Source organism: Arvicanthis niloticus, chromosome 21 (genome assembly GCF_011762505.2).
Source record: "Arvicanthis niloticus isolate mArvNil1 chromosome 21, mArvNil1.pat.X, whole genome shotgun sequence".
Taxonomy (NCBI): domain Eukaryota; kingdom Metazoa; phylum Chordata; class Mammalia; order Rodentia; family Muridae; genus Arvicanthis; species Arvicanthis niloticus.
In genome coordinates this window covers 51,633,531-51,660,957 of record NC_047678.1, presented here as the reverse complement: position 1 = coordinate 51,660,957, position 27,427 = coordinate 51,633,531, and the positions used below count along the sequence as shown (strand labels likewise).

General features: G+C 38.5%; 1 protein-coding gene across 5 annotated transcripts in view; it reads right to left on the bottom strand.

Moving 5' to 3' along the window:
• Positions 1–1,516: 1,516 nt before the first annotated feature.
• Positions 1,517–27,427, bottom strand: part of Ankrd12 (ankyrin repeat domain 12) — a 96,610-nt gene continuing 70,699 nt past the window's right edge. For all 5 annotated transcript variants that reach the window (XM_034484137.2, XM_034484140.2, XM_034484138.2 and 2 more), the window contains 5 exons: positions 18,476–23,148; positions 15,608–15,706; positions 11,661–11,804; positions 7,635–7,730; positions 1,517–6,136 (listed from right to left, as the gene is read on the bottom strand). In XM_034484137.2, coding sequence (XP_034340028.1) covers positions 5,951–6,136; positions 7,635–7,730; positions 11,661–11,804; positions 15,608–15,706; positions 18,476–23,148 — 5,198 coding nt within the window. In that variant the 3' untranslated portion in view covers positions 1,517–5,950. The remainder of the gene's footprint in view (positions 6,137–7,634; positions 7,731–11,660; positions 11,805–15,607; positions 15,707–18,475; positions 23,149–27,427) is intronic.

The following is a 27,427-nucleotide window of genomic DNA, read 5'->3' as shown; positions in this document are numbered from 1 at the left end:
GACTATTAGCTTCCATTAGCCCAAAAACTAAGAATGTCATTAAATGGCACTGGAACCTATGACAGAGAACGTTCCACTTAACTTTAACCCACCAACCTGATGACAATGTTTAGTGAATGCCTTGACTTATGACCTTCTTACATTCTGTAACTATAGACTTGATGATAAGCATTCTACCATGAAACAAGTTATGTGGAAAGCCTGCAGCCACACTTACAGGCCAGAGTCAGGTCCGTGACTTCCGCTTCTTTTCTTTGCATTGATACTGACACTTGTGGATTTATATGTTGGCCTGAGAATGCTGTGGCACACACCTGGAAGCCAAAGAACAATGGGAGTGTATATGGGGGAGTGTCTGTTCTTACTTTCCACCACAAGTCACAGGGATAGAACTCAGGTTGCCAGGCTTAGTGGCAGGCACCTTCACCTGCAGAGCCATGTTACTGGCGTCAAGTGTGACCTTGTTGATGTTAATATAGTAAAATGCATCAACATGTGGACTTCTATCTACATCACCGAACTGGTATTCTTCAAACGTCAAAAGACCAGAAAGTGACTGTCACCAAAACTATGTTAAATGATCAAACACCTCCCCACCCTAAAACAAACAAACAAACAAAACAAAACCCCCCAAAATTGGAAAACTGTCCTCTGGGCCTGAAACTCAGACATGATCATCAGTTTTTGGTTCGTGGCGTGGCTTCCATAGCTGTCCTCGCTGATGGACACACCTCTCCATCAAGTGACCAGCACAGTACTGTGCCAGGTGACATGTACATGATGTGGGTGTGCAGAGGACTGAAGCTTGGCTGTAAGGACAACATGGCCACAGAAATGAAGCACTGATATGGAGGAAGAGGAATAAGGACTAGCCTCTGAGAGAGAAGACGGGGGTGGCAAATCATGCACGGGATACACAGAGTCCATATCTGACCTTTATGCACAGGGGAAACCACCAACACAGCAAGACAACTCAAAGAAATGAGAAAATCCTTGAAGATTTAAAACACAAAAGGAGGTCAGGTGTGGTGGCGCACTCCTTTAGTCCCAGCACTTGGGAGGTAGAGGCAGGCAGATCCCTGTGAGTTTGAGGCCAGCCTGGTCTACGGAGTGAGTTCCAGAACAGCCAGGGCTACACAGAGAAACCCTGTCTCAAAACAAACAAAATCCCAAGTGACAAAATGACATGCACAAATGGTTTAAATAAGCTCAACCTCATGAATCAGTGGAGGAATACAAATTAGTCACAAGGTGTTGCTACACAGCCAGTAAGTAAACTGGCTAATAATTGACTGATAATGTTATCAGTCCTAATCTCCAACCATCCAGTGATGGATGTAAACCCAGGGCATCCTGGACACCAGACCCAATAATACCAAATGTCAGGGAGACTTCAGAGCAACGGATCTTTCATACATGGCGGCAGTGGTGTAAATGGTGCACTAACCTAAGCTGTGACACGATTCTATGTGATGGTAAATACCGAAAAGAAATCAAATAAGAAAAGCAGATTCAGTTAAAGTTTCCATGTCCACAGGTTTATTCACAATATCCCAAGCTGTAAACAATCCAAATACTAAGAACAAGAGAACACATTTGTACAGTATACTACTTTTTAAAAATTACTACTTGTTACTGATATATGAAACACATATCAATTCCAAAATCTGCTTCAGGAGGAAGGTAGACACAGGTATATACTACATGAGTTCATTTCCACGACATTTGAGACTAGGTAGAGTAAACACATGGGGGAGGGGGGTGGGGGTGGTGAAGGCAAGCAGCTCACTGGTTACCTCCAGGGGTAGACAGCATGGACTGAGGCATGAGGAATGTTCTGGGGTGATGAAAACTTTTTGTATTGATTTGGGTACTTGTAACAAGGAGTTAACAAACTGCTTACTTAGGTCTGCATTGTTTAAAAAATTAGATCTAAATCATAACCATTTATTAAAAAAGTACTGACAAATGTAAAGCTAAATGTGGGATTACAAGTGCTTTTTCTCATAGGTGAGTTTATCCTACGTATGCAACATTATTCTAAGAAGTGAGGAGGAAAATTAGCTACATAAAGGCTTTTATCTAGTGCTAGTTGAAGATTTGGTTATAGTAACCACTTTTTAAAAATGTATTTTGAAAAGCAAATGTGCTTGCCATTTCTTTGCACGTAGTAACACTGATTCCCCGTGTGAGCAAAGACTGTCTACTTTTTAGTCAAAAACCTTAACATTATTTCCTTTGATGAAAGCCTGTCCCATGATCAAAAATTGTGTTACTGTCGATGCTGTGCACATTCACTCACAGGAAACCTGGTCAATCTTCTAGCTACTTCTTACTACTTTCGTTAATACTACTTTTAATTTCATAGACTTGGAGCAGTTTGAGTGAACAGAATTGTTCACTTTATCTGGCTCAGTTTCTTTTATGAAACTTTTATCTTACTTTTCATGATTGGACAAATTCTGGTGACTGTTTCTGTGGGGCCTTAAGCTCCCACCTTAAGCTTAGAGAAGACTTCCAAGAAGCCACCAATAAATTAATGAATTACAGAAAATTTTAGCTGGGTGCACACCTTCAATCCCAGGACTTGGCAGGCAGAGCGAGGTGAATTTCTGAGTCTGAGGTTAGTTTGGTCTACATACTAAGTACCAGGCCAGTTAAGTCTACATAGTGAGACCCTGTTTCAAATACAAAACAAAAATTAAACCTTAAACATTACACACATCTCCAAAGATTATTATTATTCTTTACTTCTTTCCTTAACTGTTTGAAAAATTTACTGATATTATTGTTGTTTTGAGACAGGGTCCAATCTGGCATTGAACTCATGGCAATCCTTCTGCCTCAGTTTCTGAAATCCTGGGATTACAGGCATGAACCACTTGCCTGGTGAAAAAAAATTTTAATGGTAAAATGTTTCCTTAATTAGTCAATAGCCTTTCTGAAAATTTTGGGAGTTTATATGCCAGAGCAGTAGAGGTAGAATAAAAGACATAGCTCACTTTCTGAAAAAGAAAAGGAAATTATCTTACCCTGCACTCAATTTCTTGGATCACTGGAATTTCAAGTGCCACTCAAATGAGGTTCATGGGGCTTTGGGAATTGTGCAGCATGCCTCCTACTTACAGCTCATTTGTGAGACCTCTCTTTGATTCAGACTGTTTGAATGGGATTGTTTTCACAAAATGAGTATTTCTGCAATCTTGCTGGAGGCCCAAGTAAACATTGGTGTTTCACTTAATTATACAGGAGTGGAACATTAAGTAAAAAACACTGAGCACACATTTCACTCTTACGTTTTCTATAAAAATATAACTCTTTATTAAATAACATGCACAAATATTAACTAGTCATTTATTAAACAGATATGATTTAGAACAAGACTTAAAGAAATACAAATCCTCAGGTACAACATCTTGTTCATGATGTTTGAATAGTTTAAAAAGAATCACTGATTAAGTTAAGTATCCTCACTTTTCTTTGAGAATCCAAACCTTTTAGGTAAATACTCCATTCTGAGTTTTCTCCTCTACTATTTCAGACCTTCAGAAAGTCTCTAACATCAAGAGTCCTTAACTGTGTGTAACTCACACATCTCCTATGAAGTGCAGTAACTTAGCTATCCCGATGGCGTGCAGAGGAAATGCGTAGTACAGAGTCCAGGCAGAGGCTCCAGCTGGCTGAGCCATGGCGGAGGAGGGTGAGCACTGTGTAGGACTGGAAAGCTGGGCTGAGGGCAGCACCTGCGGATCCCTGTTTACGTGCAGCTGTGTTTTCCTTTCCTTTTCTTTTTTCCTTTTTCCTTTTTCAACAGCTTGTTCTGTTCGGTCAGTACTACATCCTCGCCTGTTCCCTGGCGGGACCATCAGAACAAAATGCTCTACAGATTTCCTTTTCTCTTGCTCGCTTGAACATTTAATCTTTTCTAATTTTTGTAATCTGCCACACGAGCTCATCAAATTTTCTTTCTAGGCGAAAGTATAAACAAACTTTGCATTAAGTTGGTATTGTATTAAAAAGTATTGCTTTTATAAATTAGTTTCTAATGTTCCCAGCCTTAACAAATATAACTTCAAAAAAACCAGTGCTTCAATGTGTACCCTGCCTTTCTGGCCCCATTTATTCAATGAAAGGCCAAAATCTTTCATCTAACTTTCTAAGGGAAACTACATCCAACCTTTATCAAATCTCGCACTGTGTAATTTTCACACGTGCTGCTTTATTGCGCATGCCAGTACAGTAAGAATAAAAATATAAATTGATGTAAAAATTCAAAAATCCCTAAGCTTAATATGTACCTTTGCACTAAAAAACTTATTATTTTCTTTTACTAGCTGGAACTTCCCACTTGTGAGATGAATTTAAAGCATTTAACATATATTCATATATTTTTTTCACTGTTCCTTATCAAAACTGGAAATAGCCAGTATTGTCTCACAATTCAATTCAGTATTGCAGCAGGTTTTGTAATGTCTATCCTGTTTACCTATGATGATTTAGACTAACCTAATTTTCAATTCCAAATGTTTCACAAGTTCAGCAGTAGGTTTTATAAGTTTTCCTGAATATCTAATCTACATCAGATCATAGAAGAAATTGTTCTAAGTTATACTGCTCATTATTTTACTATAAAAGCATACCAAATCTTATTTCAATTATGAAATTTTGCAAATTAGACACTTTGCATCTTGATACAAGGAAAAAAGACAATATATTAATAAAAATGTCATGAGTATTTCAGGGACAGAGATATTCCTAAGTTTTTACTTCTTCTGACAACCAAGCATCTCATTTGACTTCAGCATTCCATTTTTATTTTAAAAGTGCAAAGGCTATTAAGCTTAAAAGATCAAATTTAAGCAATGTAAAAAAGTTTACAATGATTTAACATGACCAATAAAATTTATTAAACATATTTACATATATTCACAAATTCTTTCATAGTTGAGTATTAAAATAGACATTTACAATTTCAGAATTTCCATTCAAAGGCATTTGTTGTTGTTGGTTGGGGGCTGGGGGGACAGGCTTTCTCCAGTGAGAGGAAGGAAGTGCTAAAGCCTCTTTGTATGACCACCTCTAAGCAAGGTGCCCAACACAGAGTCCCAGGTGCTCTCACAGGACACTGGTATAAGAAGTCTCACACTGTCTCAGGCATCAGTTATGGAAAGAGTCAAATTATAGAAAGCATGCAATACAACTAAGCCACCATCTTTACAGTTATGGGATGGACGCAAGCTAACTCAAACACATGCAGACCTATTTAAAGGTTTACTATCAGAACACACTGCTATTACACTCCAAAAACTACAACTTTGGTCCAACAGAACAAACAGTTTTACAATTATCTCTTTGTACACATTTTGAGGGTCAGTTCATTGTATACATTTGACCATTAATTACAAGATGTACAATATGTATAAAATAAGTTATTAAAAAGGAAGACAATATTAAAACTTTCAAAAAAGAAAACTGTACAATTAATTTACAGATAAAATAAACTGAAGAATTTTGTGCCAGATTTCTTCTACATTAGAGCCTGCCTATTTGGTAGGAATTGAATCTTTGCATTTACTCATGTGTTTTTAATACAGCCCACAAGAGATCTGAGTACTTGTTGCTTGTATCTTGCTACTTGGGGTGCTAACAACTTCCAGCGTTGTTAACAGATTTTCTCAACTTTTTAATGATCTACTCAAGTTTGTTCTAATGCAATAGTTACCTTTGATCAATATAAATAATAGTTTTCCATTAGAAACTGTATTTGGACCAAAGATCCAAAATATTTTTATTTTTATAAAATGACAGTGTTTACTACATAACCAACTTTAGTTAACTTCACTAACAACTGTAAAGGCGTAGTATCAGGGCTTTTCTTAAAAGGCAGTATTCCACAGTATAATGTCTAGATATGGTTAGTTTAAGATGACACCAACACAAGTACCTACTGCTATATAGGAGTCAGTTCAAAATCATCATTAACATCAACAAGGGGAACATAAAACTCCTGGATCTCATAAATACTGATAGATTTATAGGTGGCAGGGTCGAGTTCCTGGAGTTTGAGCTGCCATTCTAGTCTCTGGACGGCATTTAAAGCTGCAGCTTCATGTTGCTGCCTCATTAAAAGACAGGTCTATTTAAAAGAAGAGAAGACTTGATTAATCTGTTACACTTGCTATTTCAAGATAATCTCACCCCAGCTTTGTTAGGGACCGAGACAGATGCACAGGCTAAAGAACAGTTCACACCACAAAACCTTCAGGCCTCTGTTCACACCAACATGCCCTTACTTCTGCGTCTGCCACTTCATATTCATCTGTTTGGGCTTGTTAATATTCCTTGAAATTATGAGAGTCTAAATTATTGAAAGAATTGTAAAATCTAGACAGAAATGCTTTAAATTTCAGGTCAATTTTTTTTTTTTTTTTTTTTTGAGACATCGTCTTGCTATGTAGTCTAGGCTGGCTTCAAACTTGTAGAAATCTTCCTGCCTTTGTATCCCAAGGAGCTAGGATTTCAAGGGTGCACCACTGTACAAAATGTATTTGTTTTATTATTCTATTCTTCATGTTAGAGCTGTAAGCAGACAGTGGATAGTGAGTATAAAGACACACAGAATTCCTCTTTCTATGGCCCTCTGATAGACTTTAATTACGTGTATGTGTATGTACATGTGAGTTATGGTACCTTTGGAGGCCAGAGGCATCAGATCTCTCTGAAGCTGGAGTTACAAGTGGTTATGAGTCAGCTGACATAATAAGTGGGAATCAAATTTAAGCCCTCTCCAAAACTAGTATGCACCCTTTGCCACTGAGCCATCTCTCTAGGCCTACTATGTTAGTTCTTAAAATACATTTATGTTTTGTATTTCCTATTTTCCAGTTGTGGTTCACAGTAAATATTCATAATTAACTAATGATTCTTTTTCTGAATATTTATCAATATTGGTAATGTCTTTTCTCTCTCTCTCTTTTTTTGAGACAGGGTTTCTCTGTGTAGTCCTAGGTATCCTGGAACTCGCTCTGTGGATCAGGCTGGCCTTGAACTCATAGATCTGCCTGCCTCTGCCTCTCAAGTGCTGGGATCAAAGGTGTGTGTGCCAACACCTAGCACTACTGATTTCTAAGAACAGGGAAACATTAACCTAAATTAATTAATTTGCTATGTATGGGTGTTTTGTCTGCATATATGTATGTGTACGACCTTACTGCCTAGTGCCTGTAGAGACCAAAAGCCAGAAGAGGGCACTGGACCCCTTGCATTACAGACGGTTGTGGTTACAGACAGATCCTAGGAGTGCTGACATAGACCTGGTCCTCTGTGAGAGCAGTCAGGCTCTTAACTGCTCAGCTCCAGCTCCACTCGCAAAGAAACCCTTCCTTTACACTGGCTCAAAGAGAGGCAGTTCAGCTGCTGGAGTACTTGCTCGGCAAACACTTGAGGTCAATCTGCAGTACCACATAAAACTGGCATGGTGGTGCAATGCATATAATCCCTGGACTCAAGAAGTAGGAAGATCTGAAGCTCAAGGCTAGCCTTGGTTTCATATTAAGTTCAAAACTAGTCTGGGACACATGAGAACCTGTGTGAGAACAAACAACAGACAACAACTGCCATGCAAAGGTACCCACCTTTAGCTTGTCAAATTTATCATCCACATCTTGCAACCAGGACATGAACTGTCTTGCATTAAATCGATCTCTCACAGAAGTTTTGCTGTCATCAGACTAAAAAGAATGTTACATGCAGTCAAACACTTAAAAAACCCTTTAATACAATGACAGGAGGACCAGAGCCATTACAAGGTCCCCTTTAACTACTGGAGGTCAGGCCTCTATCCCCGCCTTGGCACGATTAGAATCGTCAGGGACCTTCTATACTTGGAGAAGGGAGGAGATGTCAGGGGCAGCCCTGCTTATACACTGCAGGCCTAAAATCAGCCATAAGCCTAACATCAGCAATAGGCCTGACATACATGCCTGCTAACACAAAGTCTTGGGTCTCTGTGGAAAAACACTGAAACAGATAGCTATAAGCTATTGTAAACAGGCAGCTTTTGTGGAAATTTACCAGCCTGAGTAGTCATAGACCTTGTAAATAGGCAGCCTTGGCAGATAGTACCAACTTAGATAAAGACAAGTAAATCATAGGCAGAGTCATAGTGACTTGTCCCCTGAAGACCCAGCTGATACCCTGTTCTGAAAGATATCTATACTCCCCCTGAACACCTATGCTCCTGTGTCATCCCCTTCCCCACATCCTGCATTCTTGTGTTTATAACCATGTTAAAAAGTAAAAATTATGATTTGATAGTTGAAAAAAAAACTTTAATATCCTATTTATTATATATGTTCTTTTTTTTTTTTTTTTTGAACTCAGAAATCCACCTGCCTCTGCCTCCCAAGTGCTGGGATTAAAGGCGTGCGCCACCACCGCCAGGCATGTTCCATTTTTATCAAAGATAAAAATATATTTCTGAAGAGAAAGTTTAACGAAGCTGTCATTTCTCAATCAAGTAGACAGGGTGCTTACAGGGTACTGAAGACACAGGGTTTAGTTATGAAGTAGAGTCCTGCTGCGTTCTCAGAAAAGCACGGCACAGATGTACCTCTACTAAAGTTTACCATACATACAACAAAGGGGATCATGTGGGAGACACTGCCATTAGAGGTAATAGTTTTTCCAGGATGGATCTTTTTTTGTTGTTTTTTTGTTTTGTTTTGTTTTTTTTTTCGAGACGAGGTTTCTCTGTGTAGCCCTGGCTGTCCTGGCAGGATGGATCTTTTTAAGTGCTCTTCAACCTGGGCAGTGGATGGCTCAGAAGGTAAAGGCACTTGTTACACAAGCCTGCTGACACGAGTTTGATCCCTAGGACTCACACAAAGGAAGAAGCCAGAACTCATTCCACAAGTTTGTCCTCTGATCTCCACACATACATGCTGTGTGCCTAGATATGCACCGTATGCACACACAATTCAAGTAAAACATGCTTAGTATCAGTTTTGGAATTAAGATATATTTAAATTTCAGCTCTGTATCTTTCTGTGCAACTTTGGTATATTTTGATACAGCATCTTTTAAGAATTAAAGTACCCCAAGGCTCTTATCACAATGCTTGTGCATATACAAGATGTCCATGTCACACTCTTAGGACTGGCATTTAACAAGTGTCAAAGTACATTTTCAGTAGCTTCATTTTCTCCTTGGTCTCAGAGACAGTTTTATTGCTTAATATTAAGGTTTATTATGGAAAGAAATAGGACCTGCTGAAGATGAGCTGAGCAGATTCAAGGAGGCAGGCCTTGCCCTATACCTGGTTCTTTACAGGCCATCTGATAGGACATCAGTCTGCTACTCGACCTACCCCAAAGCCAGTAGTAAATGGGCTCTTTTTGGATTACAAATGTAAACTATTAACAGGCAGCTCTCCTTGTCAAGGACCAGGCCTCATATCCTGGTATTTTATCAAGCTTAAATTTTAACTTGAAGTCTGATAGTCTGGTTCACTAGGAAAGGTTAGGTCACAGTATAATAAAATGATTTAAATTACCAAATGTCCTTTCCATCAACAACATATAGTTTATTTCTTGGAGAGCTTAATAAGCTTGCGTGGCCATATAACGAAAGTAGATCCAATCAGAAGATAACACCACCTTACTATGAAAACGCCCCTTCTGGAAGATGGCTGCAACTTTTAGTACTCTAAGAGAGACTGGCTTAGCTGTTATATCTCTGATTTCAGATCATTCTGAATTTAATGGGAATTCACTTATTTTTTAAATTCATGGATAAGCAAGTTTGCTTGCTGCCAAGCTTGGTGTGCTCAATTCAAGCCACAAGACCCACATGGTAGGGCAGTAAAGGACCAATTCCTACAAGTGATCTTCACACATATACTACAGCATGCAGGTGCACAGACACACATAGTACATAAGTAAGTGTAATAATAAAGTATACTTTTTTTATTGGTGTTTTTGAGACAGGGTCTCATTATATAGTCTAGCTTAGTCTCAAACTTGTGAACCTCCTGCCCAAGAGGTTGCTTGCGTGCTGAGATTACAGGTATGAATCACCATGACTTACTGAAATTCTCTTTTTAATCCATCAGAGGCTAAGCATTCCTCAGCCTAACCATGTTCCTAACCATGCCAGTGTATGTGTGAAGGTCAGAAGACAACTTGTAGGAATTGGCTCTCTACCACCATGATGTGGGTCCTGTGGCTAAAACTCAGGCTGCCAGGCTTGTCAGCAAGCAACTGTGCTTACCCAAGAATTAAAAAAAAAAATCATTCACTTAATGAAGTGAATGATTAAGTCTTCATATGTCTTACACCTTTTTTAGAAACCATAAAATGTTCTGATTTAGTAGTTTCTTACCTCAATTTCCAGTTATGATATATCTTTTGTCATTTAAAAAGTTGTCGAGTGCCCAAGGAATAAGTCCTTTAAGAGATTTTCATTGTTGCTTGATTATAAATCTCCATTTACATTTCTTAAAATGAATCACAGTACTTTATAATGGCACAAAATTAAAAGATCTCAGTACACATGGCCTAGCTTTTAGTAACATCACTAACCTCTAACTTTGGTTATTAGAAGTTTAAAAAATGATAAATCATAAGTATTTCTATGACCTCTGTATTGAATTTATTCAATTTCCTTACAGTCAAGCTCTTTTCTAACTTTGGTTATTAGAAGTTTAAAAAATGATAAATCATAAGTATTTCTATGACCTCTGTATTGAATTTATTCAATTTCCTTACAGTCAAGCTCTTTTCTTAGATCCAGGAATTAATAGTGGTGTGCTGCTGCTTCTGGGTGAGACATGGCACCGCTACCCTGGACCAGAGCAACTCCTGACCACCCACACAGCCTTCACAGTATTAAGTCTATAAACATTCCCACATGGAGTGAGGATCACTTTACATAAATGAGGAATAAATGCAGGACAGGCTGAGAGGAAGACAGTGGGAGTTCTCTGGAGGTGTAGATACCTGTAAGTTCTCTATGCTCCTTGAAAGAACCCAATATGCTCACTGGCTCACTAAATGGAGCTAACTGGAGCTAGATGGATTGCTTAATATTGACTTTAGAAACAAATGACAAGTTACAGTCATCTGTAAGTGTATATATGGGTATGTACACTGGTGTGGTAATGGGAGAATACAGGTGCAGACAGACCATGGAACATGTCTAAACACTGGAGGACAACCTTGGAGATCAGTCCTTATCTTCCATGTGTCTAAGACAGTTTCTGTGCTTGCTGCTGTATGTGCCAGAGTTCTCCTATCTCCTCTCTTCTTGCTGCAGGAGGAACAAGAGTCTAGATGTGCACTACCATGCCTGGGGATTCAATCTCAGGTCCTCACATTTGCATGGTAAGCACTTTACCCACCAAGTTATGTTCTCAGCCCTTGATTTCTGCTAAACAGACAGTTTGCAAGTCTCAAGCTCTGGGTTAGAGGCTATGCAACCTTACCCAGAAGATTATCTGGCTTTATAACAAACAGCACTACTGAGATCCAGCTCCTCCAGGGGTACTTTTAAAGAGTTGCATTTATTCTTTGACTTTAATTCAACTTTCTTCTGCAAAAGCAGATCTAAAAATAGGCACACTAAAATAGTTCCTGAAACCACTCTATAAACTAGCACCTTACCTGTGATTCCAAGGGCACATTGTACACTTCTGCATCCAGTAAGACCGTGCAAGCACTAAATGGCAGTGTTTGATTGGCCAGTGTTCTTGCAGCTCTGTAATGAACTCGAAGAACTTCTTGCTCATTGGATACAATAAGTTTTTCCTAGTTGAACAGAGTAATTTTTAAAAATGATAAAGTTGTTTGTGGAATTAGATAAAATAATTTAAGCTATACTAAAACTAAATAATCTTAATCATAAAATGGCATTTTCTTCCCAGGAGGTTTAAGAAGCTTAAGAATTCCTAGTGTTGTTGAAAAATCTTCCCTCTCCAGAACTGGCAGTTTCTTTTTTAAAAAAAAAAATTTTATTTTTAAGTATTAGAACACTTTAAAATTCTGTAAGGGTTCTGGAGAGATAGCTCAGTGGTTAAGAGCAGCTGTTGTTCTTGTAGAAGACCTGAGTTCAGTTCCTAGCACCCACATAGAGGCTCACAACTGTCTATAAATCTAGTTTCAGCAGATAGCACACCCTATTCTAGCCTCTACAGACACTAGGCATGCATGTGGTACAAAGACATACATAACAAAACCCTCATGCATATAACATAATATATAAATCCACTTTCTATTTCCAGAACATTTTCATTACATATACCAGAAATGAATCCCATATTATTAGCAGTCACTCCTCTTTCTTGTATCTCCTGGCTGTCAGTAGTCTATCTTTTGAATCCAGGAGTTTGAACATTCAGTTATCTGTAATAAAGTCATACATTATGTGGTCTTTTATGAGTGATTCTCCTTATTTCGTCTTGTGTTTTCAAGGCTCACACTGCAGGTATGCACTAGATAGCTACTTTGCTGAGGACAAATCCTATTCTACTGTAGACAGCACCTTTTATGTATGGCATTCTTTGGTGATCACTTAGATCTGAAGGGTGGCAGACAATGCCACTTCAAAGCATGCTAATTTGGCATAATGATTATCTGAGCTGAAGTTGTTTTAAAAACAAATAGGGCAAGGGTACTTTGAGCAGGAAATAAAACCCCCATGTGAAAGATGTCCTCTATGCAGCAGGGGGAAAGGAACATTCTCACCACTAGAATCAGAGAGGCAAAAACAAGAGAACTGAAATAATCTGCATTTTCCCTTTGCTTTCCTAGCTTCTCTGTCTGACTCAACATAAAACCATTCGCCACTTCTTTGGGTCTTCATTTCCTCATGTGGGCTCCATGTTAAGTAAAACTTACAAAAATGACAATGTGTACACCTTTTGCTCATCTGCTCTATGACACGTTAATCCTCAGGCTTAGACAGAAGCATTGCAACAGGGCTGAGATAATGTTCTACCTTCCCCAAAGTTGTTATTCTTTGGGACTACTATGAAAATATTCTCATGAGCATTTATGCTGGAGCTTCTTTTGTCCTGGACATTTATTTTTATTGTTTACAAGATAATAAGTAGGAGTAAAAATGTTGGGTCGCCACATGAAACTCATGAAGAAGGAAGACCAAAGTGTGGGTGCTTCAGTCCTTCTTAGAAGGAGTAACAAAATACTCATAGGAGCAAATATGGAGACAAAGCGTGGGACAGAAACTGAAGGAGGGGCCGTCTGGAGACTGCTCCACCTGGGTATCCATCCCATGTGTAGTCACCAAAGGTAGACACTGATGTGGATGTCAGGAAGTGCATGCTGACAGGAGCCTGATATAGCTGTTTCCTTAGAGGTCTGCTAGAGCCTGACACATACAGAGGCAGATGCTCACAGCTAACCACCATTGAACTGATCAAGGGGTTTCCAATGGAGGAGTGAGAGAGAAGACTGAAGGAGCTGAAAGGGTTTGAGGCCCCATGGGGAGAGCAACAATACCAACCAACCCAGGGTCTAAACCACTAGCCTGGGAGCACATAGGGAGGGACCCACGACTCCAGCTGTATATGTAGGGGAGGATGGCCTTGGTCCCTCGGGCATAGGTGGGAGAGGAGGTCCTTGGTCCAGTGAAGGCTGGATGCCCCAGTGTGGGGGAATTCGAGGGTGGGGAGGTGGGAAGGTGGGAGTGGGCGGGTTGGTGGGGGCACATCCTCATAGAAGCAGGAGGAGGGGGATGGGATAGGCAGTTCCTGGGTGGGGGGGAAATGGGATCACATCTGAAATGCAAATAAAATATCCAAAATAAATAAATAACTAACTAAATAAATAAATAAATGTTCTAATAGGAAAAAAAAAAAAATGCTGGGTCACAAGTCTGTTGCCTGTTGAGGAACAGCCAGGCTGTTCAGAGCAGCTGTTACATGTTTATATTCTGACCCACTATGTAGGATGGCTCTCCTCCCTTACGTATTTCTCAGTGTATTCCATTATGGTGTCTACTGCAGTCACTCTAACACGTGCGCATACTCCTGTCTCATGTCTGCTCTGTCTTTCTATGTGTGCATTTGCCTTCATACACAAGTATGTTTGTGTACTCTACCTGCATACTTATGCTTGCAGAGGCTGGAAGGGAGCACTAGATCTCTTCCCATGGCAGTTACAGGTGACTGTGAGCTACAATGTGTATGCTGAGAGCCGAACTCAGGTCCTCTGCAAGAGTATCAAGTGCTCTTAACTGCTGAGCCATGTCTCTGGACCCAGCTTAATTTTTATGATGATGTTATTTACAGAAATAAACATACTCCTCTTTAAGGAGTCAAGTATTCCAAACTTCCAGTTATGGAACAGGCTGAGTCCTGAAGTTAATTTTTTGCATTTAGCAGATGCCCATCTGAAGACCATAACCCATCCTGATCCTGGCTATAAGCTTGAAATACTTGGTGGTTACCCTTGTATTTTCACCTTTGATGTCAACAAAGATGTCATGAGGACAGGCTTGCAAGCAGTGCCTTGTGAGGACAGGCTGGCAGTATGCATGCTCTGTCTCCTCTGTGCTGAAATATGTGCATGGCAGTGTGCAGGGTCCAGTCTGTGCCAGTGCTTTGCTCTCCCTCCCTGCTTCTCTTTGTAATCAAATGATCTTTACTCACAGAAATATATATTGTATATTTCTGTGATACATAGCTTGCATATTTTACAGACTACAGAACTTTACCACAAGCTTAATGGGATATGGAGGTATAGTTATGTTTTTTTGTTTTTGTTTGTTTGTTTGTTGTTTTAGAGAAAGGATCTCTCTATGTGGTTCTGGATCTTGTTATGTAGACCAAGCTGGCTTTGATCTCACAAAGATCCCTCTATCTGTCTGTCTCTGCTCTGGAGTTCTGAGAACAAAGGTATGTACCACCATATCCAGCTCATGGGTTATATTTGGTAAATCCATATAAACTGACTTTCATGATCTCTAGGATCATAGGGTTTTGTCCTTTATAAAATGTTTTTTGGTTTACTTTCTGTAAATGTTTTGCCTGTACGTGTGTATGCGTACATGTCTATCTGCTATCTGTGGAAGACTGAAGAGAACCTTGTATCCTCTGGACAGGAATTAGACCATTGTGAGCCACTGTACGGATGCTTAGACCTGAACCCATGTCCTCCACAAGAACAGCAAGTGATTTTCTTAATCACTAAACCATCTCCCCAGCATCTCTTTGTCTTTTTTATTTCATGTCAAGTCATTTATTTACCCATAAGAATAAATAACATAGCCTTTGCCATTAGCCCTAAAGTAGTTGGTATACCAAGTGAGTACTCAAAAATTAACTGACTATTCTAATACCACAAATTTAACAAATAACATATAATAGAGATTTTAGATATAAAAGTACACTTCAGCATGAACTGTAATAAGGAAGCAACTGTCCTAAGATAGGAGTAAACTCCCTCCTTTAACTGGATGAGCACAAGGTAACAAAATCACAGCAGTTCCCCACATAGCAGTAGATAGGCAACATCTATAAAAAGCCATCATCCATTTTCCTGTTTTTAAAAATGGTTATTTTTTACACAATTTATATTTGAAGGTACCTTACCCTTTCAATACTATGTTGCAAACGCAGTTTCATCCTTACTACTTCCTGTTGCCGAAAGAGCTCTTTAAGTGGATCTGACAGCGAAGGTGGCGGTGTGATCTAATTAGAAAGCACACATATACCATTAAGTTTTTTTTAATCTACAATTAAAGTTTTAGTGCATAACTTAAAACATGACATTCCATGAATTAAACAATACAGTTTTGGAATGGTTAATTTTGTCAACCTGATTAGACAGGATTAAAAATGAGTATGTGGGAGTGTCAATTAGAAATGCATAGGAGTCATTGTTTTCATTTTCTTCTCTACTGCTGTGACAAAACACTAAGCAAAACAATATAGGGAGGAAAGGATTTCCTTGTCTTATGGGTTATAGCTCATCACGAAAGAAGGCCAAGGCAGGAGGAGCTAAAGACAGAAGCTAGGAGCAGAAACCAATGGAGGCACGCTGCTTGCTGGCTTGCTTACATACTTCTTCCTGGCTTGTTTACATGCCGCTTGCTGGCTTGCTTAGCTACTTTTCTAATACAGACCAGGCCCATGCTCTGAGGGATGGTACCACTCAGTAGGGTAGGCCTCCTCCATCAATTATCAAACAAGAAATGCCCCCAAAGACATGCTCACAAACCAATTTGATGGAGAAGACTCCTCATTTAAGGTTCCATCTTCTCGGGTCTATCAGCTTGACAAATGAAACTTAAAACAATTATGTTATGAGGGACCTGATCTAATCAATAGTTTAATTAAAATCAAGTTTGTTCAAAAAATTTTTTTGAGTAAATTACTGGTAGGTGGTGGAACTGAAAAAACAGACCTGGCTGGAGGAGGCAAGGTGTCTTCCAGTTACTTTTCCTGTTGCTACAAAGTGATAAGCCTTGCCATATGCTCTCACGAGCACGACACTCTACCCAAAGCAATGGATCTAGAAAACGCTGAATCTAAACACAGCAACTTTGAGCCAAAATAAATCCTGTCTGCTTATTTGCCACACCAAGTCTGTCTGAAGAAAACTGTCATTACACAATTGAATGGGACTCTTTAGTCAGCTGTAACTGTCTAAAACCTCACAGACATTCCACTGTGCTTAGATGTTTTGACTCAGTCTACAGCAAAATTTCAAAGAACAAATTATTAGGACTAAAAAGTTAATCACTACAGAGCAATTTTAGACCATCAGTCACAGGAAGAGATCGAGGAGCCGTACAAACAGAACAGGTGGTAAAAAACAGAAGCATTCTTGAAGACATGAACAGTGTGCTTCTGTAAGCAAGGCCTTTTTGTAGACTTGGTAAGAGTAAACACAAAAGCCTAGTGTTAATGAACTCTCATATAAAAGTAGATGAAACTATGCAATAAACTTGTGGTTTTAAATTTTTTTATTGTATGTAATACCCCATGAAACTTTGTGTACAACCATTCAAACATTATGAGCTCATTCCTAGCTGAGTATTACAATGGCCTATGCTTTCTGATTACTTCCAGAGGAAGTTGGTAATTTGCTGTTAAAGTAGATAGGCACATCTGGAAACATCTCTGACTCTGGGTATTCTTCCTTCTTCTTAGGGTGTTTTCCTTTTTATGTCCCTGTGTATGACAACTACTAGTCTATTAGGGGAAAGCACAACATTTGACAGTTTGTTGACTCCATCAGAGAGCAGGACATCAGTGTTGGGACTAATGGTCACAGCACCATACCCTGACAACAAATACGGTTTATGATGAAACCCAGACCATCACAAAGCTGGCCTGAGAAAACATGAGAACTATGGTAGCAATTTAGAATGTCGATCTTGTTCATCTTTAATATCTAGTTCCTAGCATAATGCTTAGCATATACTTATTATTTGTATATGAGATATACCAAACATTTGAATATGCAATATTCATGCATCTGAGTATCTAAGGCAGTAATGAAGTCATCACACCACAGTGTGATATATAAATATAGAAAATGGGAAAAGAGAGGAGGCAAACCAAAAAGGAGGCAAATTTAGGGGCTTATTTTAGTTGAATCTGACAGAAAGACTAGCCAGTCAGGCAGAAGAACCAGAATAAATACAAGTATGTAATTAAATTCATGAAGAGAAAATTTAATGAAAAGCAAGGTGGTCATAATATCAAATCAGACAAATAACAAAAATAATCTAATGAAACTGACAAACAGCTTAGTGATAGTCTCTGCTATGGCATAATGGCTCAAGAATAGGAAATGACATGAAAAAACTGTCATACACAAATCCCTTGGCACAGGATGGCAGTGAAGGTGACAGTAAGGTTAATGAGCTGGGAAAATCAATGGAGATTCTCTCCCCCCTCTAAGAGAAAAATAATCCAACCATATTGAGTGGACAAATAGACACCAGTCAAGAAAGAAGACTGGATAAAATCCACTAGTGAGAAGGAAGTATTTACTAGAGGAAGGTTCCAGAGAAGATGAACTGATGGGATCAAATCATGTAGAGGCATTAGTCTTCAGAGAAATCAAAACATGTCTCCTCTAAAACACAAGGATAAGCAGGTGAGAAAATGCAAGCATAGTGCATGATGCTTGATAAGGAAACCACTTTGTGAAGAGTCGTCTGTCAGAGCTGACATATATGGTAAGTACTTCAGACTGTGGAAAAAAGAAGTAAAATATCTCAAATAACTATATCTTGATTATATATTGAGGTAATACTTTGGATATAGTGCCTTAACATTTAAAATATTAACTACTAGAAAATATAAAGGGATGTAAGCAACTTACATTACACACTTTCCCCAGTACTAGAGACTGAAGCCAAGGCCTTCTGCATGTGAGAGTACACTACTACTGAGCTAAATTCCCAGGACAGGGTTGAGATGTGTATGGAGTAACAAATTACTTACTGTAGGAATACAAATCTTGCTTAAGGGGTTTCCGTCCAGGAGATAGGATCCATTAAATGTCACATATTCATCATAGTACTGAGGAGCTTGAGGAATAACGCTACATAGCAACTTGCGTTTTTCTTCAATTTTTTTCCTTATGTGTAAATATTCAAAATATGGATTTGCTCTCTCAGAACTGTATGGCTCAATCTCATCTAGTTTCAGAGAATCTACAATGGCTGCTAGAGACTGTTGAGTTTTCTCCTTTGCTTGTAGTAAAGAGGGACTCACTTGCACAGGCTGAGGGACCCTTGACACTTTCCTTTTCCGTGGATGGTGGATCTGAGGATCATCATCTTCAGTGAGTCTAATTCGTCCCCTAGGGGAGGACTCACTATCTTTCTCTGCTAAAAGTGTACAGCCAGCAAGCATTTGTTTGCTTTGATTGACCACTGTACTTGCCTTGTTTCTTGTCATTCTTTGAGGGGTTTGGTTTTCAGTTTTATCATCTTCACCATTTTCTTCTAATTCTATCTTACCGAGCTGGTCATATTTCTGCACCTCTGGCTGAGCTGACTGCTGTGAATGGTTTTCCACACTTGATAAAGTACTCTGCTGAGACTCTTCATCTTCAGTGGAAAGTGAGTACTTCTCACTGTCAGGACCATGCTTTGGGTTATCCTGTTCATTCAGGTTTCCTTTTGGCATCCCTGCATTCATTTCATATAAATCAGAATCACATTTACTCAACTGAGTCAAGACCAAACTTTGCAGTTTGTTTTCTTTTTCATGTGAAATGACTTGAGTATCATCTGAGCCCTTCTCAATTTCATGGCTACCAGAAGACTTATACGTGAGTTTGCTAAACGTATAATGTGTGTTTAGCTGAGCAGCGTCACTCCCATTGAAGTCCTTTTCTGATGGCAACACAAGTAAAGTACTGGTCTTCTCAAAGCTTGGGAGTGTTTCCTGCACAGTGCTTTCAGAGTAAGCTGGTACAAAAGAATTTGTCTTCTGAATGTCTGCTAAGACAAATGTATTTTCTACATCCTTTGTAAAGTTATTATCACTATCTAAAACAGAACTGATCATATGAACTGCACTTCTCTGTTGTAAGACACCTGGCTCTTGACTGGCAACATATGACAAAGACACAGGTTTAGGAACAGAGTCAGCATCTGTCAGTGATTGGTTGGAAGAAGAGCAGGGCTGAGGTGAAGACAGAAAGGACGCTGGGTCCTGAACACAAGAGTTTCCTGGCAGTTCAGGCTGGTGCAGAGGTAAGCAATCAGTATTTTGTTCTCTTGACATTTTGTTTTCTGAATTATAAAAACTCTGAGCAGAGGACTCTTGATCAGATGTACTAGAGTCTGGACAGATAAAGTCACTGGTGCTTAAAGACTCCAGTTTATCAACAGGCGTCTCCCATGATTTTCTTTGGATCACTCCAACCTGATTAGATGGTTCCAAATGCATTGAAGTGTCAATCAGAGAACCCACAAAAGTAGCACTCTTGATTCCACTTGCATCAGATGAAATATGGCTGCTGCTTACAGACCTTGTTGGAGAGCCTGTACAGTTAGGATGTAAGTCAGACGTATGCGAAAGGCCTCTTTCAGGTACTGCTGAAGACACTTCAGGTTTGGGAGATGGACAAGTCTCTCTTGACATAGCTAAGTTGCCTTGACTACTTTCTTCTGATACTTGGAAATGTTTTATGGGTTCACAAATGACTGAGGGCATGCTACATCTTCTAATTTCTACAGCAGGTCTTACATCATTAGTAATTAGTTTAACATCTTCCACAGAAGATGACCTGAGATGGCATACTGGAAGTCTGTTTGTATATGGTGGTTTAAGTCGTTCTGGTAGTTCAGTGAGACTTTCCAGCTCCCTTTCATAAAGAGCTGGAGATTTGGCATTTGGCAAAAAAGGTGACTGAGAAAATGACAACTGAGATTCTGAGCCCTCTAACATAAAGTCAGAGTCATACTCAACGAGAGGCCTTGGGGTTGTCACTGTATGGCAGGAGTCTTCTGAACTAGCAACAGAAAGCATGGACACAGACCTGGAGCTAAGACTCAGCTTCTCACCTTCTGACCTAGGAGACCGGTTTGAGCTATTCTCTGGAATATAGGATGGCTTTCCTAAATTCAATACACTTTTGTTGTCAACAGATTGTGATCGGTTACTTCCAACATCTTTAGATTGTTTCTCCTTGTTATAAACATCGGTCAGCTCTGAACTTCTTGACCTGGTAAGTTCTTTATTTTTGGATTCGGTGGGTGCATGTTTTATTTTGTCTTTATCTTTTACTTTAAGTTCTAAACAAGTACGATTCCTTAATCGTTCTTTTTCTTTTTGCTTAATTTTTTCCTTATGTTTTCTGTGCCACTGTTCTATTTCTAGGTCTTTAAGGCTGAGCATCCGTTCAAAACTTGTCTGCATTAAATCATCGTTGACTAACCTCTTCTCTTTAGGCCGAGTATCTTTTGATGCTGGTGATAATTTAGGTTTAAGCTTCTCTGTTTCAGATTTTAGTCTGATTAAAGTATTTAGCTGGGCTTTCTCTTTACGCTTGTCTCGCTCTTTGTATCTGTCTATATCCTTTTTATCTTTCTCTTTTCCCTCTGGAGTTTTCAAAGGCTCATCTCTTGCCCTTTCTTTAAAGGACAGAGCTTTCTCATGCTGGGTTTTACTACTGCCGTCTCCTGTACTTGACTTTCTTTCTTCCTGTAAATGTCTCAAGTTAGTTACATTTACACTTTCTTTATCTCTCAGTTTCTCCTTCTTCTCTCCTTCCCTGTCTCTGTCTTTATTTCTGACCTTCTCTGATTTAGAATACTCACTGCTGTCAGATTGCTTTCTTTTCTCTAAGTGTTTTTCTTTGTTTTCTGCTAAACACCTCTCTCGCTCAGGTTTCTCTCTGTCATGCTTTCTATCTGTCTTTTCTCTGTTCCTCTCTCTGTCGTCAGTTTTTCTAACCATGGTTTTCATCTTCTCACCATCCTTGTGGCACCTTTCTGCCTGGTGTGAGTACAGCCTGTCCTTCTCTTTCACTCTGTCAGCACACTCACTAAAATCCAGCTTCTCTTTTTCTGACTTATGCTCATGTTTTATCTTCTTTTCTTTTTCAAAAAATTTTCTTTCAGTCCTGTCAAGGTCTTTTTCCTTAGTTTGAAACCGTCTGTCAGATTTTTCCCTTTCTTTCGTGTGCCGTTCTTGCTTCTCTATGTCCATTTCCTTTTCTGATGAATGCAGCCCTGAAGCTTCCTGGTTCGCACTGACACTCAGGGAATTGCACTCGGCTTCTTTCTCTGCTGATACACTATCTTTTTCTTCTTTCGGATCTTTCAGTTTTTCTTCTCTAAGAGATTTTTCACTTTCCTTTTTAGTCTTTTCCCGTTCTTCTTTAAAGTTCCTCTCTTTTGAGACATGCTTTTCCTTAGCTGACCTATCATCTTTCATGTTTTTTTCCACTTTTGACTTTTTTTCTGTTAGGGACTCATGTTCCATATTTAAAAAGAGATCCTCAGTTTCATCACTTTTAAAAAAATTTTCTTTCCAAAACTCTCTGTCAAATTCAATGCTCCTCTGGAGCTCTTTAGCATTATCCTTATTTTTATATTTTTCCTTTTCACCTTCAGCTTCTTTTTTGTGCTTTTCTTTATCCCTCTCTTTATGTTTTAGTTTATGTTTTTTTAACGTTTTGCCCTCTTTATCCATCTTCTTCAGTGTGCAGTCTGAGTTTTCAAATGCTTGATTATGATCTTCATCCTTTATTTTGGTATTTGATTTTTCACCAAATTCTAGGTGAAAATCTTTCTGATGTTTGTTTTTTTCCTTGTGCTTATAAGATTTTACATTTGAACTTTCCGGCAAGAACTCAGGTTCTGCATTATCATACCGAGTGAGATCAGGCTGTAATGACATTTCAGAACTTCCTGGAGATATGCATGCTTTCGTGTGTTCTTGCTTCAGTGGTGTTGTCTGTTTTTCACTTAATCCACAGGAGTGTTTAGGAGATTTACCAGTGGAAATATGAAATAAGTGTAATGAAGTATCATCCTTTGGGCTAAAAGATTTTCTAAAGTTCCCCTCTTCTCTGTTTTTTTCCGAACAATCCAGTGCAGTATTAACTGTCAAGTTTGCTATCCTGCTATTTTCTTTCCCCTCTTTTTCTTGTTTTAGCTCTTGGTTCTCTTTGTTTTTATTCTGATTTTTTAATTTTCTTTTAACTTTGCCTTTCTGTTTGTATTCATATTCTTTTTTGGCTTGCATATCAGAATGTGATGTTTCAGCAACAGAACATGCAGTAGAAATCTTTCTGTTCTGAAGGACTTCTTCATCAGAACTTTCAGTACTGGAGTACAGAACCCTCGATGGCTTCTGTTTTTTAGTTTTAAATGACTTAGAATAGAAGGCTTTCTCCTGTTTTGCAAACAGACCACTCCTTTCTGCTTCAGATTCATTCTCTCTCCGCTGTTCTTTCCTAAGGATGTGCCTGTCGTCGATCATCTTACTTATCTCCTCTTCGTCATCGTCTTTGAACTCATACTCATCGAGTGCAGAAGGCAGCGGGGCTTTGCTGGGGAGGATTTTACTTCCACAGACGAAAGAGTCTTTCTCTGTCTCTGAGTCAATATTTTCATCAACACTAGAAGGATTTACAGATTGAGCCTCTTCTGAATCTACAATAAGAAAAGAAAAATATAGCTTACACCATAAATACCTCAGACAATTCAGATAAAATCATCTTACACCTATCAGAGAAAGAAATATGAAAGAGTCATAATACTGTTGTAGAGTTTGTACAAGAGCTTTACAGCAAACATCCTTTATGATGAGACTCTTGACTCTTTAAAAGCACGTTAAACACAGTGTGTTTATTAAAAGTATACAATATGAACATATACACATAAACAGAGGGAAAGCATACAGCAAAGGCACCTGAATTGGGAGAAACAGTCTCTGCTGGCAAGAGAATAGCTTAGGTACTGTTTGTTGACTCATCCCACTAAACAAGACTAAGAACCACTAAATTGAAAGATTTTGTTTTATGTACTTCAAGATATGTATTAGCAGAACTTTATGCTTACCATAAAGGCCAATAATTTATATAATGGGAAAGCTTTAAGTATACTAGAAACATGGAAAGAAAACAAGAAAAAAAATTAAACCAAACTCCAAGTACATAATCAAGATTATAAGATATGTACTTCACCAAAAGCACTATTCTGTTCCTTAGTTCTGTTATCTCAAACAATAGGAGAAATAGTCTCATTTCCTATGTAGTATTCTATACAAAAGTATTTTTATTATATTATAGCTAAGCACCAGGCATGGGAGCAAACACCTTTTAATCCCAGCACTTGGAATGTTGAAGAACCAGGTTAGTTCTAGGCCACTCTGGTCTACATAGTGAACTCTGGGAGAGCCAAGGCTACATATTGAGACCTTGTCTCAAAAAACCAAACCAAACCAAATTACAGTCAAACTGTTGAATAAGTATGATCAAAGCCTTGGTAGAGTTTATTTCACTGTATCTTCTTTTTTTAATCAAAAAGAAGCTTTTAGCCAAGAGTAGTTTTTAGCTCATGTGTATAATCCCATACTTGTGAGATGGAAAAAAAACTATTATGAATTATGAAGCTGCCTGGGCTACCTAGCAAAACTCCATCTAAAAACAAAAGCAACTACGTTATCCCTACAATGAAACAAGAACATTTGTGTTAGACATGCAGACTAATGAGTTCCCAGGATCCTAGGATCCATTTGCCTCTTTTAATCTCAGTACTTGGAAAGCAGAGGCAGGTGGATCTCTGAGAGTTTTGAGGCCAGCTTGGTCTATATATTGAATTCTAGGCCATCCAAGGCTACATACTGAGAACTTATCTCAGAAACAAAACAAAATAAAATTATAGCCAAGCTATTGTATCTATTTCAGTGTATTTTTAAGGGCCATAGACAATGGCCTTGCTTGGCTTTTCCATGGGTGTTTGTGATTTAACCCTGGTTCTCTTGCTTTTACAGTAGCCTCACCTTCCTGGCCCCCAGGTTGTACACCTAGGGCCTTTAACTGAAAAACTTGTAAGGCTATAAAAAGGTCTGTTTTGTGGTACAGCAGCGGCAGTGCACGCCTTTAATCCCAACACAGGCAGGTCTCTTAGATCAAGGTCAGCATGGTCTACAGAGTAAGTTCAAGGACAGTCAGAGCTACAAACAAACAAGCAAACAAACAAACATTAGAACGGACTATAAAATGATGACTGAGGCATCTGAACCAGGGGGTGAAAAACAAATCAACTGCAGTAGTAATTAAGTGCTTCACTTAATATTCAAAAAGATTAGTATTGTACACTTACTTCGATGTATTATGCATCATTTGATCTGGCTCTTATATACTCTTCATGCAACACACTACATTTCAGAAACATTCATACCTGTGTGATATCAGACATTGTACTAACATCTCCCAAAGGTCACAATCTTTGTTTTTGGAAAAAATTTCCAAAGAGTTCTACTTAGTGATACAGTTTCATAGCTATGGTATTTTTAAAGGCTTGTAAATATACTTTAAAATCCTACTTGCAGTTACCAACATTGCTGTAAAAGAATCAAAACGTAGGGCTATTACCATCAAAAGGTCAGAACTTTTTTTAAACTTGATCAAACAAATCAGAGAATACATGATTTACTATCACTGTTTATAAGAGCGTCTCAATGCAGCCCACATTAGCCCTGAGCTCATGATGCCTTTCTTTTGCCTCTACCTCCAGTGCACCTTGGCTATATTTCAACTCAAGGACTTTTCTTCTCTTGCAGTCTTCAAAGATTTTTTTATGGCTTCCATCTAGTTTGTTTCTCACTGGATAATTAGTTCCACTGAAAACAGAGAACTTTTTATCCCCTAAAACCCCAGTAAAACTTTCTACACATAGGCCCGGAGTGTTAGGGGAACCAAGATGAAAAGAACACAGCTCTTGCATCAAGCAGCAAAGACTGAATTCTTAATTTTATACAGTGTTGCAGCTACTGCAGAGATTGCTTCCACAAAGCACACTCAGGTTATTGGCTTAGGAGAATCGTAGAATTAATAAATATTTCTTGGAGAAGCAGCACATAATTAATTCATGAAGAGTAAGAATTTTAGGTAGGATTAACAATGGATATATAAAATAAGCAACTCAAATCACAGTGCCTATAGCACATCATTTGTTTTTCATTTAAGGATGGTAGAAATTCTTTTGACATTTCATAGTATTATGTATCAAACAGGATCAGATATGCCAAACATTCCAGCACTATCACATGCCCCCATGCTCCCAGCTCTTGATTACTGTATGTGCTCATGTTTCTGTGTTCATATATGTGGCAGTGTAGCTGCCCGTGATGGTGTGTATAGAGGCCAGAGACAGACATTGGGATGTCTTCCTCAATCCTTCCACGCCCTTTTTGAGACAGTGTCTCAGTAACCCTGGAGTTCACACTTCAGGTCTGACGGGTTGTCCTGCAGGTTCTCCAGACCTGCCTGTCTCCACCACTCCAGCTCAGCAGTACAATTACAGCTGTAAACTGCCATGCACAACTTTCACATGGGCTCTGGGTGCAGCAAGGACTTTACCCACTGAGCTATCTTCCCAATCCTCATTACTGCAATAAACTTATTATACTTAAATATAATTCATTCCTTTACTGAACAGACAGTCAGGATGCTTTCAACTAGTTGATAGTACAAATGAATTTAGTAATTTGGAAAAAACTGGTATACAGTATTCTTTGGAACAACAGTGTGTCAGCATGTGAGTACAAAAGAAGGGAAGGGAAACACACCAAAATAACATCTCTTTAAAAACTCCAGTTAAATGAATTTGATTTTTTAAAAGCTTTTTTATACTTTCAGGTTCCTAGCACAACAGATGTTATTTCTTTTGTGAATAGAAGGTTGTGTTTCAGTTCATAATGGATGCAAAATGATAATGGTAATGCTGGTTTCTATAAGTACTTGTGTAGGTTATTTTTCATATATGCTACTACTTTTTAATGCAAGATATAACTTCTTCTGGTCTTATGCCTACCATAGCAATATATTATCAATTATTTTTATTTATAATTAGAATAAATTTTATTCTCACTTTGATATAATATATGATATAATATAGTACTTATACTTATGACCAACTTGGAATATATGCATTAGTAGATTATACATATATGCATGTAGCATACAGAACTATGAGGTTTGTCATTTATGTTCCTGATTCACAAACTAATAGATACTTTCCAATGCAAAACATGTCTTTTTGTTTCCTCATAGTTTTTAAAATATGAATATTACTTTGGGGAAAAAGCCCTATAAATTCCAATGTAAATAATTTGGCCAGATATTAACTAATATCCATATGGGAGCCTAGAAATATTCCTATGAATCCATCTAGTTCTGTGCTCTGAGTCACACACTTATCAGGAATATTCTACTCAGATTTCTTGGAGTTATCTGTGGTTCTCAGCCAAGACCATTTCCCTCTCCATGTCAATGTATGAGTAGACCAAGATGACAAATTCTTTCCTTTCTTAAGCAGCTTTAAGTTTCTGGTTTTTTTTTTTTTTTTTTTTTTTTTTTTTTTTTTTTTTTTGGTTTTTTGAGACAGGGTTTCTCTGTATAGCCCTGGCTGTCCTGGAACTCACTCTGTAGACCAGGCTGGCCTCGAACTCAGAAATCCACCTGCCTCTGCCTCCCGAGTGCTGGGATTAAAGGCGTGCGCCACCACCGCCCGGCTTACAGGTTTGTTTTTTTTTTTTTTGTTTTTTTTTTTTTTTTTTTTTTTTAGCTTTAAGTTTCAATTCAGTTCACTTTACTCAGGAATACAGATAAACCTGGTTCTGGATAACAGTGAACTAATCACTTCAAAAGGATCTTTGCTCTTATCTATTTTAGCAGATGTTTGCTGTGTTAAAATCTCCAAATCC